Source organism: Ixodes scapularis, unplaced genomic scaffold, assembly GCF_016920785.2.
Source record: "Ixodes scapularis isolate PalLabHiFi unplaced genomic scaffold, ASM1692078v2 PGA_scaffold1__304_contigs__length_218370807, whole genome shotgun sequence".
Taxonomy (NCBI): Eukaryota; Metazoa; Arthropoda; class Arachnida; order Ixodida; family Ixodidae; genus Ixodes; species Ixodes scapularis.
In genome coordinates, this window is record NW_024609846.1 from 206,022,068 (window position 1) to 206,042,977 (window position 20,910).

At 44.1% G+C, this 20,910-nt stretch overlaps 1 protein-coding gene across 1 annotated transcript in view; it reads right to left on the reverse strand.

The window, feature by feature from the left end:
- LOC8043670 (LIM domain kinase 1) overlaps positions 1 to 20,910 on the reverse strand; it is a 66,309-nt gene that overhangs the window by 41,332 nt on the left and 4,067 nt on the right. Inside the window, exons 2-6 of the mRNA XM_040208513.3 lie at positions 16,347 to 16,482; positions 8,588 to 8,697; positions 7,940 to 8,107; positions 4,635 to 4,728; positions 1,405 to 1,548 (exon numbers count right to left, since the gene is read on the reverse strand). Coding sequence (XP_040064447.1) covers positions 1,405 to 1,548; positions 4,635 to 4,728; positions 7,940 to 8,107; positions 8,588 to 8,697; positions 16,347 to 16,430 — 600 coding nt within the window. The 5' untranslated portion in view covers positions 16,431 to 16,482. The remainder of the gene's footprint in view (positions 1 to 1,404; positions 1,549 to 4,634; positions 4,729 to 7,939; positions 8,108 to 8,587; positions 8,698 to 16,346; positions 16,483 to 20,910) is intronic.

A 20,910-nucleotide genomic window follows, 5' to 3' on the forward strand; every position in this document is an offset into this window, starting at 1 on the left:
TCCAAACAATGCTTGCACAGTGTGGAGCAGAGCAGAGTGTTCAAAACATCCATCCGGATGAAGCAGAACTTCGCATCTGCATCTGTAGCAGATGAAGTAGTGGGGGCTGCTGAATCAGGCTGCATGGCCTGAAACTTTCTCTTGGTCGCTGACATAGCACTAAGCTCAGCTTGAGCAGCAGCATGACCTTTAGCAGCCATTTCGATTTCTTCTTGTGCCAGCAAATGTGTCGTCAAATGAATGGTGGACAATACGTACACACCCGTTGCTGCAGCATCCATACCGCCACAGGGCCTGCAATGTCCAAAGCAGCCAAGATGGTTGGTGTCAGCACTCCAGAGGTTTTTGGAGCACGGTGATCTGGGACGATGAATGAGTCGTTGGCGACAGCCAATGGCACAGAAAAGTCCCTTGCTGCTGGTAATTGACCTTGTTCCTGGTAAGTGCAATTTCCATAGAAAGGAAAGTCGTATCTTTCTCTCTCTCTCTTCCTCCTTTATGGCTTTTGGCTATGGGGGTTTCTTCCTTTCCTGGTTTGCTACTTCCGTAGCACCCACAGCCAACGCCAACTGGAGTGAACAGATTATTCTTCGCTAAAGTTTTCCCAATTGCACTGGATACTTGGGTGAAACATGACGTTTAGTTTTTGTGACGAAAACTAATTGAGAAGGCAAAATCCCCCCTTAGGCCTTAAATTTTGCAAAAACTATGCACATAAAAAAGGAAAAAAAAAAAAGAAAACTGACAGAGTCATGTTTTACAAACAAAAAAATATGTTTTTAGTTCTCACACCTCTGGGGTCCGCGGGTTGCCAATACATGTCAGTAAACCCTCAAAACTAAAAGCAACAAACCAAAGAAATTGCAGAGCCCTTCCACTTCATGTGAAGGAGGAGGACCAGCGAAGCTGTTATTTTTACGATGTCTGAGGATGGCTAGAGGACGACCTCCAGGACAACCTCAATGACGACTTAAAGGACGACCTCGAGGACAACTTTTAGGACGACTTCAAGGACGACGTCTAGGACGAACTAAGGACTACATCTAAGACGACCTTTAGGATGACCTCAAGGACGTCTTCTAGGACGACCTCGAGGACGACGTCTAGGACCACCTCAAGGACAACCTCTCAGGCGACCTCAAGGACGACTTCTAGGACGACCTCGAGGACGATGCCTAAAGATGATAACAAGAAATCAGGACCTCACATCCAATAATGCCAAAGAAGGCTGACTCACACTGGTTGCCCCCTTTTTATTTTTATTTATTCATACTTGCCGCGACCAATGGGGAGTTATCTGTCAACATCCGCGGACCCATTTTTTCCCGGATCCTAGCGCACGACAGCTTCGCTGCAATAGCAAGAGACAAAAAAAACAGAGTGGAAGCAAGAGCTACGCAGTACCTTCTTCTTGTACCGGCGCTCCTTGTCGCTTAGGGCTTTCCTCCGTGGTGGACACAGAAGGGCCGCACACCTTGAGATATTGCTGGGGTCGTGCTCGATTGTCAGCTGCAGCACTTTGTTTGTGGACTTGATCAGGTCCTCGATCTGCGGCAGGAGCGTCGAGCACATCGTTGTTAGCGATGGCGCATGGGGAAAAACACAAGTGATTCCTACAACAGATAAAAGCCAGCACTTTCATTGTAAACGAACCAGGGGCGGATTTAGAGGGGGGGTCCAGATGTCCTGACCCCCCTCTTGATCTCTGCATGTGTCAAATTTAGGGTGTAAAACGAAGGAGAGGGGGAGGGGGTTCCTAAACATGTGGTACACTGGCCAACACCTAACCCCCCCTTAGGAAATTCCTGCATCCGCCCCTGAAACGAACAATGCGACTTTCATTTCTTTACATCTTGAGAGCAGCCCTCATACTGTACCAAACTATAATATGACAACTTTTAAGTGTGTTCCTTGGCACCTTTAGCACCATCGCCAAGAAGGATATCTTTGATGCGCTCGATCCTAAGTTAGGCATATCTTGCTCATTGATCGCAAGGATACACAAGCTCGATAAAGCTAGAGGAAAGAGACCGATTCTAATATTCTGAAGTGATTTTCTGGGATAGAATTTTGTGAGGAACATGCCTGGCTAGTTAGTATTTCTACTTTGACATTCTTTTATGCTAAAAAAAACTACATTTGTAAAAAAAAGTCCAGACATGAAAAAAAAATGTTAATCTACTTAGAGTTATACTTATGACAAACATTGCAAAATAGCAAAATAACTGGCTGGGTATGTACTATAGGTATTCCTATGACTATGTTACCCATAAAAATCACAAATTCTTATTTTATTTTAAAACGATAGTTTTGCTAAATACACTGACTTCCATATTGTAACATTAGTAACAAGTTTCAGAATTGACATAGGACAATGAAATTTGGCAGGGATGACCTTGCCACTCATATAAACTTCCACTGCAAATATGATTAAAATCAACTAAGCGGTTCAGAAGTTCAGAGTTTTCTGGGTAGTGTACCCCCTTAATGAGCGAGCAAAGCTCCTCTCCCTCATCGTTAATCCCAGGGACAACACTATTACTAGCACTGGCGGTGTCCTCCTGCTCCACGGCCGATAGTTCCTTCGAAAATCCAGCGTGTTCGAAGCCCCTCTTAATAACTTCTGCCTTCACCTGTTTCCACGCATACACGATAAGGCATATAGCCCCGAAAAGATCGATGGAATAGACCTTGCCATTGTCGTAGCAGAGCAACATCCACTTCAGAAGGTGGTAGCAATAGATCTTCCGCGTATAAAGAATAACACCTTGGTCCATTGGCTGCGAGATGGATGTCATGTTCGGTAAGGGGAAGACCAGCTTGATCGCTCTGAGGTTCTGAATGTCACCATGGCACGGACAGTAATCAACGACGAAAACAACTTTTCGTCCTGCTGCTGCAAACTTGCAATCGTGGAGTCGCACAAATTCTTCGAAGATGGCTGCTGTGACCCAGGTTTTCTTGTTGTTTTGGTGGACAAGTTCATTGGCTGGTGGGGAAGCCAAGCATTGTAGAAGCAATGAGGTTCCTCTGCTTTTTCTAGGACCAGGAGGGGCAGCTTGTGTTCGCCCGTCAAATCTGCACTGAACAAGACTGTGGTCCTATCTTTTGGCCGTGTCCGACCTTTGACGTCGGTGTCTTTTGCTGCAAATGTTTTTGTAGAAAGCACCTTGTAAAAAAAGAGCTGCTTTGTCCAGATTGTAGATGTTCTCGGCGCTGTACTTGCAAAGAAGTGGACCCAACGTGTGCTTTATCCAATCTTCGACAACAATCTTGACCGCACTGCCGCTCTCACCACACACCGTAAGGAATGACAAGTTGTTCCGTTCCTTGAAGCGGGAAAATCATCCGTTGCTGCACCTGAATTCTTCATGTGCAAATTTCAAAGCTAAAGCGATAATCTTCTCTCGCAAAATCGTGCCGTTGAGAGGAAGGTCTGCTGCGGCGGCATTCTGGAGCCAGGTTCAGGGCGGCTTCGATGTTCGGGTATGCAGGCAATCAAATCCGCTAACGCTTTGCAGAGTGTGTCTTGCTCTACGCCCCAATGATCCTTGCTTGGTTCTTGAGAATGGTGCAAAATGTGGAGATTGGCACCTGGTGCTTGTCGGTTTGTTTTTGCTACCGAATCTGGATGCCAATTGGCGCCACCTAGCGACTAAAATTGAACCTGGAAGACCAAATCGGCGAATTAACCGTATAGGCATGCGCGGAGCGCTCACATTTTCATGAGAAGTCATGGCACCGTAGAAATTTTGCGAATTATCCGGGATTTCAAATAAACTGAGATCGAATTATTGAGGTTCTAATGTAAACACAAGCTCAGTTGCGCCCTTACGTTTACACTTTATTTGCATTCGTGCCACTGCAAATATTGTACAATGATTAACGTGGTCCGTCCATCAAAAGACATTGCCTACTTTGCCATCCCACTTGTTAGCATTAATTGCACTGCAGGTTTGATCCCCTCAACCGCCGAACTAGTCATTGAGAAGGAAGAAGCCGCGTGTTTTCCCGGTGTTGTTGAACGATGGAGAGAGGGGGCAATGTCGACGATGGGCAACGAGCGGAGAGGTGGACGCGTGCGGATAAACGAGACAAAGCTCTGCGGAGAAGGAAGGTGCGAGGCGATGAGTTGAGATCTTATAGTGAAATCGAACACTGTGAAAGTTTATATGTAAAACCCTCCAACACTACGCGTAGCAACTGGATACTGCCAAACAGGGATTTCGTAAAATGCGAGTAATGTTTGAAAATGTATGTCTTGAAGTTGTCGTTGGCGGACAAAAAAAAAAGAGGCACCGCTGATGCTTCCTCGTTTCCGCGCCATTGTTGGCGGGTCGTCCGCCCTCTTCTCTCAGCTTGGGCAACAAGAAGAATCCACATTGCTCTCCTCGCGCCACGAGGAGAGGAGAAGGGTCTATCCATCTCTGCAGCAACGATGGACGGCTACGAACGCCGATGCCGATGTACCCCACAAAGTGTCACGTGTAAAGTTTAAAAAATAAACCCCGAATTTAAAGCAAAATAAACCCTGAAAACATGGGACCCTATTTATAAGATGGTACTGCCCGATGATGTTAGCCCTGCTGCAGTTTCTAACTCTCGTAGAGTAAAGCCTTCAAAACTGTGCTTGCCTCTTCCAGCGACTGATGCTTGAGGGGAGTTCCATTCACCTCCAGGATCTTGTCCCCAATGTGCAATGACATGAGGTCAGGGTTCATGTCCAGGCTGCAGATACAAAACATCAGTCAGATTTACTAGGCTTCCCCAAAAACAAAACAGCATGGTCGCGCAACAATTTAACTTTTTTCAAGAATGAAATGCTTAATGACGGAAACAACAACTCTCAAAAACCAGGGTGTCTCCCAAGATGACATTTTCCAATTCTCAGAGTTTTCCAAGTTTTCCCCGAGTACCTTTGTGAAATTCCCTGAGTGACACAAAACTTTGTTTTAGGTCAAGACGGGCTGACACCATGTCGCCAGATGCTGTCACTCTCTAAAAAGCCTGTTATAAAATAAAAAGAACGACATACTGCAGTTTTAATGGTAACGAGTAACTTTTACTAGATTCAAAAAGAAAACAAAGCGGAGTGGTTAGCAAAATTCATAGCGAATAAAATATTAAAAAAAAGGTAAACTGAGGTTTACGTGATCCCCCCCCCCGTGAGGTCATGTGACCTCAGGGGGGGGAGGGGGGTCATGAGACCTCACGGTTACGCCGACGGCAACGCTGTTCAAGCCGGAAACGGGCGCCTAAGAGCTGCGCTCTAAAAGAAAAACGGGAGCGATAACGGGGAAAGAAAAAGGTAAACAAAGATAAGCCGTTCAAAGTGCAATTTGGATTTGGATTTGCGTCTGTAGGCTATTGCCTTCTTAACGGGCAGAAACTACAGTATGGATCTCCATATGCATCCTAGCCATTAATTGTCCTTAGGAATGAGGAACTCCTTCTCCCCGCAGGATTTCCTTCTCCAGTTCTCCAGTCGCCGCATTGTCGTCTCAATCACAATCACGTAACGTTTGCACCGTCCCCCCTGCTGCCGCACCAGCCGCGCCTCCAGTATCACTGGCTCCCATGTCTCCCTCTTGCGGTTGGCCAACGACCGTTCCAACAGGGAGCACTCCCTGCCCTCCCTAGACGCGTGGGTGCCCTTCCCCTTGCTTTTGCCATCCTCCACTTTTTTTTGTTTATTGCTTTTTTTTTTTTTTTTATACAATTGCTTTTTCGCTGCATATCCTTGGCGGTCTGCCAGCCCCAGAACCCGAGCTATGTGCTCCCCCCCGGTGCAATCCGACCCCGGGAGAAGCGAAGGACTGCCATGCTTCGTCTTTGTTTGCTACATCTAGCATCCTCGCCATGGGAGTTATGGGCCATATGATACAGAAAAACAATGTGATTTTCTAGGGGATGTTTTGACTGTTTCATATAAACAATAATTCAAAATACACGGGTGTGAAATAACCGGGCTCGACTGTACGTTTGACCCATTCCATTGATATCTCAAGAATTTTGGACTGTGAGAATACATCTGTAACACTTTAAAAAAAAATTTCAAAAATTTCCTGATAGAAGCACAAATTCCTTGAGTATTCCCTGAGATTTTCCAGACTATACAAAATCCCTAAGAATTCTCGGTTGGTAGACACCCTGAAAATATGTCTGCCCGTCTCTGTCCGTGCATGGCCAATTGCAGGGCAGGAAGGCACAACCGGTCCGATTATTGTTGGATGACAAGTTGTGGCGTAATGCAATGTCACACCAAATGACAACTTTGAAAGACGTCAGGTCATCTGATGTCACGTGACAACACACCTTGACACCGACGCCCCGTCGCCATGTCACGGTGTTGTGTGATGCGACACCATGACTTGACACTGACGCCATGTGGCATGATGTCTGGTTACGTGATGTCAAGGGGCCTTGTGACACCGTAATGTAATGCAATGTTTAACATCTTCTGAACAAATTTAAACAATTGCCTTTTAAGGCTGCTTTCCCCACATTATGAAACTTTAGAAATAAGAGTTGCTGCCAAGTTTTTATTCATTTTGTGGGAATACTACTAGATTCATTCAGGGAACCATAGGAGTGGTCATAAAAAAATGTTAAAAACTGTCACTGAAACTGAAACTTTGTAATGGCCGTGGAAAATCCCAATTCTGCAGTCATTACAAAAAGATCAAAAGATGTAGGAATGACGTCGGATGTTTATATCAGTCGTAAATGGACCTCACCCAGCAACGAGTGCCATCTTGGGGGTTGTCCGCAAACTATGAACGAAGGGCGGCCCAACTTGCCTCTGGCTGTCTAAACACAATGGCACCATGCTGCTGTATCGATTTTCATTGCCTTTTATGCCCCACACTCGAGCCCTGCACGGTCCCGGCCCGGCGAAAGGCCAAGATGTGCGGCTCATCTCTTAAATACAAAACTGCTCTGCAAAGCTACTGGTGCATTTGGTTCGTTTGGCCTAATTTGCATGAAAGACGCCCTCATGTCGCAGTCACATGGTGAACCTTCGAAAGATTACACAAATATAAAAGACACGGGTTATCTCTGGTAGCCAGAGGGCGTTTTTTCTTACTTCGAGAGTTTGAAAAGAAAAGGGAAAGACAATCGTACTGACTCCTGTGACCGGATTGCCCTGGTTTTCTTGCCTGCTGGCAGCTGTTCCACGATGCTGATGGAACCTCCAGGATTCGTCTCCGTATCCTCTTGTGGGCTTTCTTAGTTCAAGACAGCTTTCTTTATTTCTAAGATTTTTTTTTTGTGGCGTCGTAGCGAGTTTGCACTTTAGCTTTTATCGTTTCTTTCAAATCTAAACGATCAATGCATTAGCATTTTCTTCTCAGCGTTTTAGAAAGTGTTTTTATGCCCAACCCTAGCCTGGGCCAGGAACAATCTGTCCTACCCAGCTTGGGCTTTCGGGTGGGCCCAGCCCCGTGCAGAGCTTTACCCCACACAACCAACGCTCGAGAAAGAGGTGGCAAAGAAGACAAAATACGCACAAAGAAAGGCGCTCCGAAAATGGCGATGGCGGGAGGTACAGCCAGAGGAGAGGCCGTTCGCATGCGCGGAGGCTTGCCGGCAAAAGGTCTATTGGCCAAAGAGGGGGAAACCTTTTAGTATAAGACGCAGTTGTTTTCGAACTTGTATCATCCTATTCTTCCACAATGGTTTTGGAGTAGTGTTCTGCTGCACATGGAAATTTTCGCAGCCGGGAGTTAAGATGCCACGACGACGGCGACGCTAGCCTCTGCTTCCGTTCTTTGCCGGGACTTCTACAACCAACCACCGGGATTGCAACTTCCGACGGCGTGACTCTCCGGCTTCCGCGACGTTGTTCGTTGCCACTTAGGGACCAAATGCCGCGGTAACCGATTGTTGCGGAAGTCCATCTCGCGGACTGACTCGAGAAAGGGGAAAAGGGACTTACTCGGCGATGTGTACCCCGGCGTGTATCCCGAAGCAGGGGGCGCTGAGCTTGATGCTGCGGGCGCTGGTGCTTCCCACGGGGATCTCCAGCAGCTGGATGCTGTGGGGCTGCTTGCCCAGGGCGGTGTGCTTCGACAGCGGCTTCATGTGGTGCTTGTAGCAAGAGCCGCTGGGGATACGACGGGGAGAGGGGGCCCCGTTTTGGTCGTCTCGAGATCTAGCTTGGCTCCCGAGGAGCGAGATACGACGACATTTGCAGACGGTCTGTCCGCTAACACAAACGAAAAACGGGGCTTGTCTGCTATGAAGTGTAATCCACGGGCGAAAGTGAAACAAAATAAACGGGGAAATTCGTTCGAGTCATCCGCTCAGGGAATCGGTAAAGGGTGGTTGTCTCCTACAAACTGTCGCGGTGAAGTAATATAGCTTTACCGGGTTCGGTCATAAAAAAAAGAAAAAAGCTCCAAAACCAGTGTTCCCCCTCAAGATTAAACAAGGAGCTAAATTTAAAAATAAAGGGTGAACAACAACCAACCTACCAACCAACTCCCACCCACCCCCAAAAAGAAAGAGGAAATCTTGTGACTCGTCGATCAACATCGGCCCTAACCGTTCCGGTGCGATGGTCTGCCACCAGACGCAGACTCACCAGTACAACTTGGACCGTTCCACTAGGGCGTATGAATCGCCGTCACCAATGTACGCATTGCAGCTAGCACAGCAGAAGCATTCGGGGTGGAACTTGTGGTCCCCTGCAACCTGCAGTGAATGAAACAGACAAGCCACTTGACACTCAAAACTTCCAAAAATCAGAACAGCATTTCACACCTAGGCTAAGGTAGCCGCGCTTTATTTATTTATTTATTTATGAGTACTGTTCACCCCTAACAGGGGCTGACACAAGTATGGGGTACAGGTCCCCAAGTTCACATAAAATATACAACAGAAAGCAAAAAAGAACCAAAACAATACTGCCCATTAGGCCTATAATACGTGTATAAAAAACAATAGAAGGAAAACTATAACTGAAACACTATACTCCAACAATAGAAGAAAATAACTTTGAACAGTCAACACTAGTCGTCACTTCCTGTGACGAGAACAAGTGAAAACAACATATTTAAACAGGCTATATTACATAAATGAGGTCAGTGTGTCATGCACAAACCAGTTCATAGGCACTATGACGTGCCTGTCATGACGAATATAATATTGCCACTTCTTTTTATCTCTCAGGATGACTTAAAGAATGTACAAAAAAGAATAAAACATTTTACTAAAACAGCCATATGATACAAGCTGCAAATTAGACCAAAGGTTGCAAAAATAAATTTTATATTCAGCTATGGGTGAGTTGGTAACCATGCAAAGGACATGCCATTCAGATGCAAAAAGCAGACATGAAACAAAACCCCCGGTTTTACGTCGTGGCAATAGACAGACAATTTAAGAAAGGCCCGTAAAAGGGGTTACTTGAAAATTTTTGTTTGAAATCCTACTATGTAGCAACGTTAATAAAATGTCTGACAAGCATAAATTAGTGCAGCAGTGTACAGGCCAGAGTGTGAAACCGGAACCTAACCGAAAAACGGGAACCAAACCATTATTTTTAGCCGAACCGAAACTGAACTGCAATCTTTGCCGCCATCTTGGAATTGAACCAGAAAAAAATGTAACAATAACCGATTGAAAACAATTCACGGTATTTTTTTTTTCTTAGTATCACAAAATTAATATTTGAGAATAAAAAATTCCAGTTGTGTTGTTATGTATTGATGAAATCATCATGTACAGAATTGAAATGTATAAGAAGATGTGGGCTTTCGTGGCGCTTCTGTATTGGCACTATAATTAATCATGTGTCACATGATCATGTGACGTCACGGTTTCAAGACATGCTATGTTGCCAAGTGATGTCGCGCCACGCGACCCAGTGACATGATGCGACGTCTTCACGTAACTCACTACCTCGAGTCAACGTAAATTGAGGACGTCACTAGATTTACTAGCGTTGCTGACACAGTGACGTCACATGACATCACGACTTCGCACCCCGAGGCACATGATACCGTGACATACTCGACTATCTTAAGCCTGAGATGAGAGCTCGGGTTTATGACAATCAGTATCACCAAACATTTGGGTAATGGCTGGTGTTCAATCCATGACAAGAATAGCAGAGCTGACTACAATGAACGGTTACAGTATATAATTACCGTACTTACTCGAGTAATAGCCACACTATTTATGAACAATGTCCTTGCTTCTACTTTCCCGCAAAGCACATATACAGCCAATCATCGCGTTGCGCATAAATAACAGTGAATAATTAGATCGAGAACACGATTCTCCATAGAAATGCAACCTTCACAGATGGTATCTTCGCACGCAGACATTATCTCTGTCCTGTAAACCTTTGGAGTCATGTTGTCGATCGCGGTGATTGGCATTCAGCGTGCTCTGCGGAGAAGTGAACCCTCAGGTTTTCTTCATAAACAGTGTGGCTATTATTCGAGTAAACACGGTAGAGTCATATCTTGTGACAGCTTACTCTCATTGCGAGTTGTTGAGGGAAAAGCTGTTTCTTTACTTTTGCTGCGTCTGCCATTGCATGGGGAGAAAAACTTATGGGCCTTTTTGCAAGCTATAAACGTCAGGGGTTAGGTCTTAGCAGTATTTACTGAAAGTACAAAAATTGTTGAATGACTCATTTTAGATGCCCTCCTCACTGAGGCACCCAAACCTGTTTTCATTGTTGTTGAACTGCACCAGAAAGTTTACCCGGAGAATAGAAACATTAAAAGGACTCAATCTGTCTCCTGAATCCGACGATACATAGAACTACTAGTGTGTGTGGGAGGGATACCTGAAAAGAAAGGTCCTAGTGGTCTCAGAGGGACAGCCGGACGTTGGCAGCCGCTCTAAGTCTCACAGGAATGTCATTATCAAGTTCTTCCCCAAGCTTCTACCACCTCTGTATCTTGTTTAAACTTCATATTTTTTTGGTGCAAACTAAAAGCAATGGAGGATTACTTTTAACAGGTTACATAGATATAATTGTCAAATTAACACCCCAAACAAACAAAAAAAGAAAAAAGGGGGGAGTGCCTTGTGTTGAAAAGGTGCATCTGCTTTGCATCTTTGGAACAGACCACAAAAAGTAACCCAAAAACTACTTTAAAAAAAAAAAAATCTTGCCAGACAGCACGTTTCATGGTGCCAGATGCTTGTGCTGTTGCTCACGGTGCTACTCCAAGAAAAAATGTGTATCTCAAATACACAAGACTTGCACTGAGTGCGAACCTTTTGCGGCATGAATTTTGCACCACCGGATTTCGTTTTCTCGGCAAGAAAAAATCGTAAAGACATCATAATATAGTGCGATGACTTCACTTGCAAACCATGTTAAACAGTCCAGTTTTCTGGTGAAATGCGATGTTCGCAACACTAGCAAAAGTAGACGTCGAAATGGTAAAGTTGTGCAGTACATATAGCAGTCCTATGTGAGGACGTACGGCAGTTTAATAAATGCTAGAGCGCATGACTGATAAAGCACAGAGGTATAAAGTGAGGGCCCAAAACAAGTGCATGCAAAATCAAATACAGTCGAATTTCGTTAATTCAAACTCTCTTAATGCAAACTAACCTGCAGGTCCCATCCTATACGTCCGTATGGGACGAAAGTGCTGGTAATTCAAACAAATTTTCTGTCTTTCTCAAGTTCGAATTGACAAGGTTCGACTGCATGACATTACCGTGCCGAGGCAGTATTTTGCGAAGTTTCTAATTTATGCAATTTGATGACCAAATGTGATTTATATTAAAGGGGCAGTGCAACGGTTTTAATGTTGAAAGAATTGCCAGTTTCCATTTTTTATATTGTTTATACAAGCCCAAGTGACCAAAAACGCGTCATTTTTCCCCAAAAAACGGCCATTCTGCTGCGTAATCGCAAGGAAAAAAACAAATTATTTGCCGATCTGCAGCCGCCAGTGGCGGCTACGGGAACTAAAATGACGGCGTCTCTGTGGGATACGCGGAAGTCAACAAATCCTGTCCCCCTCCGCTGCTACACTTGCCGTCAGCCTTATGGCGAACCGCCCTTTGTGTTCATCGCTCGCCGCGACCTTCGACGAGGCTAATCCTTCAAAAGTCGACAATCGCGGAGGAAGCGGCTGCGGTCTCTGAAGAGAGGGCCCAAGAGGAAACCATGTGAACCCCCAGAGACGTCACTCGAAAGTCGGTGTGGAGAGTTGAGAGGCACTTCGACCTTCGATTTGTTTCATTTTTTTAAATAAGAACTAGCGCTCGCAAGAAAATGCGGCATTCGTTTTTTTTGTTCCATAGGTGACGCAGATTAATTTCCGCAGTTAATTGGCCAAAGTCTGAAAATCGTTGCACTGCCCCCTTAAGAGTACAAAAATCTTTCTCTCCTTTGTGCTATTTATGGGTAATTAGGAATATCATTACATTACGTCTCTATGTATTTCTTTTTGCAGTATGGCATCATGAATCAGCATCCTTTGAAGAATACCATTCAGAATCTCTGTCTTTCTGAACATTTTGCGTGTTTGCCTTCAGATCTATCATGCGAACACAATGCCATTCTTAGCATACCCTGCGACAGTGTTTCACACTGCCAAAAAGCAAACCAAAGATTGTGTTCCTGCAGATCGGCTCAACAACAAGTATCGTCCTCCCGTGTCGGTCTCAAGCAGTTATGTGAGCTTCATAGAGACAAATTTATTCATGCTAATAAAAACATGTTTCATTTCCAATTGAATATTGGACAAGAGAAATAAAGAGCCAATCACCTTAACGATAACCACCATAAGTAAATGCACCCCCCATTATCAGGAGATGCTCTCCAAATCATTTCCTGTGTTTTTATTCCTGATAGGCACGTGCATAGGTGATTTGAGAGGGCCTTAGGAAAATTTTGAATTTTGAAGCCGATTTAAATAACTGTTCCTCTAATCATCATCATCATCATCATCATCATCATCATCATCATCATCATCATCATCATCATCATCATCATCATCATCATCATCATCATCATCATCATCATCATCATCATCATCATCATCATCATCATCATCATCATCATTGCCCCCCACCCCCCAGTTTAACGCACCCGAGGCTCCCTGCATGGCATTTTTACCACTCTGCCTTGAACTCATTTTAACCAGTTAATTTTCTGCACCCTCAGTGATGTGATACGCTTAATTCATTTAGGAGCAGCTCTCAGAGCAGCCGAAACAGTGTTTTGGAGCAGCAAAAGTGGCTTTTGGAGCAGCCAAAATGGTGTTTCGGAGCAGCAAAAGTGGCATTTGGAACAGATATTTTTAGAAAAATAAAAATATTTGTCTTAAGTGCTGGACAAACAAAGGGCACTTTGCTCGCCGCAATAAACAAATTACGGTCAAGTTAGACCCCCTAGGAGTCTTTCAACATGTAACATTGAAATGCCAATGACATGGCACATATTTTAAAGGCCGACGACCAGTTCGCACTTTACACTTTTCCCTCGCTTGCTCCTCCTCTCCCCCTTCTACCCTGTCCACCGTTTCCTGTTTCCTCCTCCCCCATGGTGAGGAGGATCTTCTGCCTTGCAGAATCTCGAATCTGGTTGTCAGCCTTTAAAAGATACATGTACCCGCTATAGATAAAAACCACACTTCACACATCAGAATTTATTTGAAAATGGCCACCTTAGTAGCAAATATCACAGCATTAGGTTGACTAGTTATATAATATAATTAATGGAAGTAGTCTCCGACTGATGAAACACGTAACTGCTGCAGTGCAATGGGAAATTGTACACAAGACAAGCATGCATTGCAACTAGTGGGTGTTTTTTTTTTTTTTTTTTTGAAATTTTGCAAGGCTGCTGCAAGCCTAGCTTTGCCTCTGGCTAGTAATGAATGCCCGTTTCAATGTCGCCAAATAGACATTGAGACATCCCACTAGTGTACAGTGCTGTAGACATTGCCGAGCAATTCCGGAAAACCGCTTGCCACCGTTTTACTGGTTCCCTACGCGCCAGATTTTCATCAAAAGTAAGCAAACGTCCCGGCTGGTGCCTCTGTCGTACAATCATGTTCGCATGGACGTGAAGGGAAGTTCGGCAGGCTTGCAGTTGCACGTGTTTCGTCGCGCGAGCGGAGACCATTCACTCCGCTCCGTCGCCAACTGGTTCCCAAAATTGTATACAAAATGTAACTGTCCAGCGTACAACAAGAAACAGTCCAGCGGCGCGTGCTTGCTAGGCCGGCAGGCAAAGTATAATCTAAACACACAGAAAGAAAAGAACCTGAGTGCATGCATCGATGCAAGACATCGTGAGGCAGGGTGAAGAAGTTCTTGGAGCCCTTTGTGCAACGACTGAACTCGAGACGAACAAGCGCGCTGTGCGGGTTCAACGTGAAGACATTGCCTTCTTTGCTTTAGCTCACTTCTCTTCACCATCTTTCTTTCGCGGCACATTTTTCACGTACTAGGAGAAGCTTGCTGAGAGTTATGGAAAACCACTAAATCGACTCTTTTTAGAAGGATATAACGCAGTCATATCCTCTTGAAAGAAAGCCCACCGAAAAAAACCTAAGTAATCAATACTTCGACATAGCAGTCTTTAAGCTAAAGAGGAATTTTCGTAGTAGCGTATAATTTAAACAAGAACAGGAATTTTGATGAACATGCGGCTGTCCTTATGTTTCAGTTCAAAAAGCGCCATATTTCCAGTGATGTGGGGACGACAACACCCGACGTTGCACGACCACGGTGACTCGCAGGCAGGAACCAAATATAGTTTTCGCATGGCCGTTTCTTTTAGGAGTGAGTGCTTCAGCTCACAAAATAAATCCCGCCGCGCAAAAACGTGGTTCACAGCATGACGGCATGGCTGACCGCACACGTCCGCGTCTATCGTTGAAATGTTTTTTGTTTTTCTCTAAATAGATGCGAGACGACGAGAGCGCAAGACGAGAGACGGCGGGAAAAGCCATGCAAGACCAATGGACGATCCATGCAGGGTACTTTGTGTTGGTCGGCTGCTTACGCGTGCTCAATTACGGTACTCAGTTTAGTTTCGGTTTTGAAAGGCGGCCGAAATTGGTCCTTTGGCGCAGGCTTGGCGCAGATTACCCATATTTTGTCAAAATGTAGCAGGATGTTCCAGGGTTAGCCCCCTGGCGCAGTTTCGCGCAGCAATTGCATCACTGCACCCTGTACATTCCACAGTTGCGATTCAAGACAAGGCACCAGTAAGACATGTGTTGCAGCCTAGTAAGCTGCAATACAAGGCAGAGAATTTCCTTGTATTTCAGCCTAGTAGGTTGCAATACAAGGCAATTCTCTGCCTTGTATTACAGCCTACTAGGCAGAAGTTGCAATAAAAGGCAAAGAATTCAGTTGCACAATAGGGCATCGACACACACAGCCACAAACAGACGAGTTCTCATGTCTGCACATCAGCCCCCAGCATACACCCTAAATAGACTTTCGCAATAATAAAAAACACTGCTTCGCCAAAAAAAAGAAAAAAGTCGAGCCCGGCATGCTTAGAGCGTTGAAAGATAAATGGAGTGGTTTCTTCTGTCAATAATCATACCTAAAATTGCAGACCGCTTAGTCCTGCGATAAGACAGAATTATGCAGAATGCATTTTGCTCAATCCCTATTTATGTGGATATATGTTAGTGCAGTCCTTAGGGCATATTTCATAAAATCCCCGTATGCGAAATACTTATGACAGTCACATAGCTGTGCCACTGTGGACCGCGTGGTTGGTGCCACTATAAACCGTGTGTTCATGTGACCATGCAGTGTGACGTCAGGTATTATGACATAACAATGTAATACCATGATGTCACGTGACTTGGTGGTGTAATTGGTGTCACGTGACATTCATCATGACATCATGTCACCACACGCATATGGACTGAGCCATCTGTAACATTTTACTGCTAAATTAAGCAGTTGATTTGTTTACCTTCTTAAGTGCCTTGGACGACCTGAGCTCGTCGGCCACTTTCTGGCTAAAAAGGCCGTGGACGAGCTCAGCACGTCCAGTGGTTTTTTTCAGTTGCCCTCAATTCCACGAACGAGCTCGGCTCGTCTGAGTAGTTTTGCAGCGCTGATCATAGATGGCAGCACTTGTATTAGTTGGCAAATATTTTTTTTTTGCCTCCGCTGATTTTTGCGTGATAAATGTTTCAAATTTTATGTGTAATACTAGAGGAGTAACAATTCAAAATAAAAAAAAAATCTGGCACTTTTAGGTTACTTTTGGAAAACAAAAATTGGCACTTAAGGGGTTAACGCCTTGCCATGATGTTACACTCCAAAGGCCAAAAACAGCCCCGCGACGCATTCCGTAATAAAAATATTAAAAAAACGCGACTCACCATAACCGGACCGGTAATGATGTTGGCGCAGTTTTGACAAGCCTCGCCGTAGCTCGACAAGTAGTCGCTTTTGCAGAACAGCATCCCATCCTTCTCGAAGTACCAACTGTTCAGCGACACATCGCACACAGAGCACCTGCATTCGCAATAACCAAACTCCCATCAGACACATCGCCAAGGTTGCTTTAAAAAAACCAGCTAGTTAAGTGACAACACTGAAAATACTCAACAGTGACAACACCTGTTAAGTAACAACAGTCCCATAAAATCTCGGGGCACTCTGCAACACAGCGTATGGATGGACGAACTGACTACTGCATTAAAGAGGTGTTCACTATGATCGTAGGAGGGGGAAATAAACCACTTCTTATTTCCAGGTTACTTGGCAGAACCCAAGTTTCTACCTCAATGCGCAAGATTTTTTAAAATGTTTTTTTATGTAATACAAGCACACCTGCAAGCGCACCATCATGCAAGCAACCTGAAAAGAGGGGACAGAAAAGCGGACGGAGAGACACAAAACTCTAAACGCAGTTAAAGGTCCCTCGCTCCAGGGTTACAATGTCTATCCTTAACCAGCTCCCCTGCTTACTTGCTTAAACTTCAGAGAAATGTTGATCTCTTTCCAAAACCAAGAACACAATGAAAGATACCAAAGGTGATGATTTGCAAACCACACACATTTACGATACAGCATAAAGCACTCTTCAATATTTTCAAACACAGTTCCCTTGAAGATTTATCATCAGTCGCTGCCTACACCGTCGACACAGATCGAGCAATTTCTGTATGTTTAATTTCTGAAGGCCGAAGTTTGCTCGATTACTTTTCTTAAACCTTCTCCCCCTTGAGCTATGCCTTGTTCATCAAAATAAACAGACAATTTATCAGAAAAGGTTGCGTAAAGGCCCAACACGTGAAAGCAATGTATGCCCGAGTACGGTATCGCACGCAGAAGAAACTAAATGTTGATGGATGATCCATAAAATTTTCTGTATACGCATGTTTACCATCAAGAAGTTTGAGAACCATACTTAACTTGCAGGAGTCTATATCAAGCAAAATATTGGTGTATTTTGAAATTTCGATGGACATAAAAATAAATCCTTCAATCAATGTTTATATGGACTAAAAAAGAATGCAAAGCCACTCGGTGCTACAAAAAGCAACATATTTCTTCACCATTTTTATTGTTCATACAAACCTAGTGTGTAGCAAGAAAGCCCTCAGTGATTTCACATGAGCCTATTATAAATGCAGTTACGCAAAAATAAGAAGAGGTGTTCGCTAAAAAACAAGTTTTATTTTGATAAAGCCCTTGGCCTATTCTGTCCCCTCAGCTCTACACTAAAGCAAAAAAATACTTGGTGGAGCCGGACAACCTCTCCACACTTGTAAGCCGAGCAAACGGCATTTTGTGCTGCTTCAACCCCTTCGTAGCAGTCCCCGTTTCAAAGAGAAAGGAAAGAAATGAGAAAAAACAAAACTCTCTAAGACAGAACCCAGCTCAGGACCAAGTTTGAAGAAACAAATTTGAGCCAAAGGAGTGAAAGCTGTCCTTTGTGGCCCTCCTGGCTACTATGTCCTCGCTCCAATCCCCCAGGGAGTGCAAACAGCTCATGCATTGAGTAGTGACCCCAATGGGAGCAGTGCACAACGCTCTTGCTCGCACTACGCAAGTCTGACACCAAGGCAAACAGGGCCTCCCTTTGTTGCGCCGGTCCCCCGCTTACATTTTTATTCGCAATCCCTGAGGCCAATGGGCTACGGAAGGGCTCGTGCAGGGAACAAGGTCGAAGTTTGTTTCCTCTATCAACGACGAATAACTGAAGACCGGACGAAAAATCAAAATGGGAAATATCCAACATGCAGCCAAATGGGACATCTTGTATTGAAGACCTCAAAGTGGTCCAAGCGTCGACATCTTAGTGGATTTCCCCAACTAAATGAAGCACGAAAGGTCTAATGCTATAAAAAATGATGCATCGCTGCAAACTGTGACCACATTGGTTTTCAAAAAAATTCACAAGATTTCTGCCTAGAATTTACATTGATATTCATATTATTATTAACTCTCGAAAGATGCGTCCAGGTTTTTCGAATACAGAAGACAATGTCAACACAAAAATGCAGTGCTGTAGCATGTACTCACAAATTTATCACTGTCACAAATTACCTCACATTTTCGACTCTCTCAAGCTAACTTCCCCGAATATTCCTATATTTCTAGGCTGACCAAACTTCCTAAGATTTACAATTCTTTTAGGCTGTTGTGGTGGTATGACTCCTGAATACGCTGTAAATTACATTGTTTGCGTGGTGGCTCTGGTTCTGCGTGAATTGCACGAAAGAGAAAGTTTGAGCACAATCATTCGTTCGAAGAAATTGCCTAAAGTGGATAAAGGGTAAAGTGGTTTTAAAGTCTATAATTTATTTATTTATTTATTTTGAAGGTAATGCCGGCCAACTTTTGAAGGCTAAGGCACGGTTGTAGGCAGAATAAATAAAAGCCAGCAAAGCAAATAAATATGCATAAACATTCAGTAAAACGAGTCAGCAGTTTTGTCCTTGGAGTCATTTCTAGTGAAGATAAGTTCATCAATTACACTAGAAAATGTAGCAAATGAGACAATACATGTCGCGCTGCGGGGAAACTTGTTGCACTCGCAAATGGTACGTGTAAAAAAGGAACATTTTAAACAATCTTTTTTTAAACAAAGCTCACAAATCAGTTTCTCGTGTTTCTGTCTTGTGTCACGGCTCACTTTATGCTGAAGATAGATGTCAAAGTTTGAACAAGCATCGTTATGTATTACGCTATGCAAAAATTTCAAGCGCTTTACTTTTCTTCGACATGATAACTCAGGCAGTGCAGAAGCTGCATACATGATGAAAGATGTCATTCTTCGCCATATAAATTATAAATGAACCCAAGATTCTTTTTTTTTAACCCCTTTCAACCAGTCCACATACGACTGTCCCACAGGACGTAAGCATATTTTAGTAAAGGGCAGATAAGAGATTCATACGTCGATACCTTCGTTTCAGGTCCTTCGCAATGACCACGGCTTTCTAGATGTTTCGGCACTAATGTGCCCAATACCTCTGGCTATGTTTACATAAATGCGACAGTAGCGCATCGAATACAGTTAGCGTATCAAATCGTCCTATATAAACACCTCGATTCGCTAGATAAATGCACTGAACTGAGTCGGATCCGATTCAATTCGTTTGAACGGGGTGGTTTGAGATCTTCAAGCCGTGACAAGATCTTCAAGCACTTGAATCAAGTGGGTGAAGGTCGGGAGATGAGGGGGAGAAGGGCGGAGGGGCAAAGGATACTTCACAACATACGTAAAAGCAACATTTTGGAGCTCTAGCTATGTCACTACAGTTCACTGAAGCCAAAGAAAACTTTTCCGAGGTCTGGAGCTAGCGCACATGTTCCTCCAGCCCTTCTCTTTCCTAGAAAATATTCTCAGAACAGAACAATTTAGAAAATGGTGGAATTCCATTTCCTTATTCGGGGAAAAATCGGGTTCAACCCAATTCTCAAGAAACATGTTCAGGGTGAATTATTGAGAAATATTGGGTTTTACTCAGAAACAAAGGACCCTCCATGTAGGCTTATTCAGATATTTGCGTTTTGAGTACAAATGGCTGCATTTGACGGCTTACAATGAGATGCTGATATAAGTTGCTATGGGAACCGAAGTCCATGCAACGTCTCACGTCGTAGTGGATGTAGTTAGACATAAGAGAAAGGGGCAAACATCTGAACCAGCTTTACTTTCATTCCCTTCCTGAAATCGAACATTTGTACCAATTCAATTCATGGTAATAGCATGATGACAAAGAAAATGCATCCTTTTTTAAAAAAGAAAAGGTTTGTTTGTTGCAATGAAAGGATGGCAGAGGCTTTACCCACGAATTCCTAGCGAAGGAATGGTGCCACCATGCCACTCAGTATGTACATACACACCGAGTTCTAACATCACGAAAAGAGAGAAGCATTATACCTCGTTCACTCCTAAGCTGACAGCGCGGTGGAAGCTAGGCCCTCACCCGATCTATCGACCCAGGGTGTCTAGCAAATTGTTACTTTGAAATTCCCCTACTTTTCCAGGTTTTCCCTGACAATTTCAGGTGAAATTCTCTGACCACTGTAGCGGCGGTTAAATGTATTTCTAAGACTGGGCTCGAATTTTGACAATATCCCTAACAATTCCCCGATTTTTCCCGGTAATTAAAATTTCCCTAACTATATCCGCTCTTCCTGTTTGCTAGACACCCTGCAATCACCTCAGTGCCCTCTTCTCAAGATTGGTGGCCACAAAGACAAAGCTCTGCCCAGTTTCCAACATATTTTGAGGGGAGTCTCTCTCCTGCATTTGTCATGTTGCAACATGTATAGGGGTTCATAATGTTTAAAACCCGAGACTGTGGTGAGGGAAAACATAGGAAACTTCAAAGAAAAGGGCACAGGAGAAGATGTCTCAATTGAGACATCATCTCCTGTGCCTTTTTCTTCCAATACAAAGTTTTCTATTTTTTCCCTCACCAC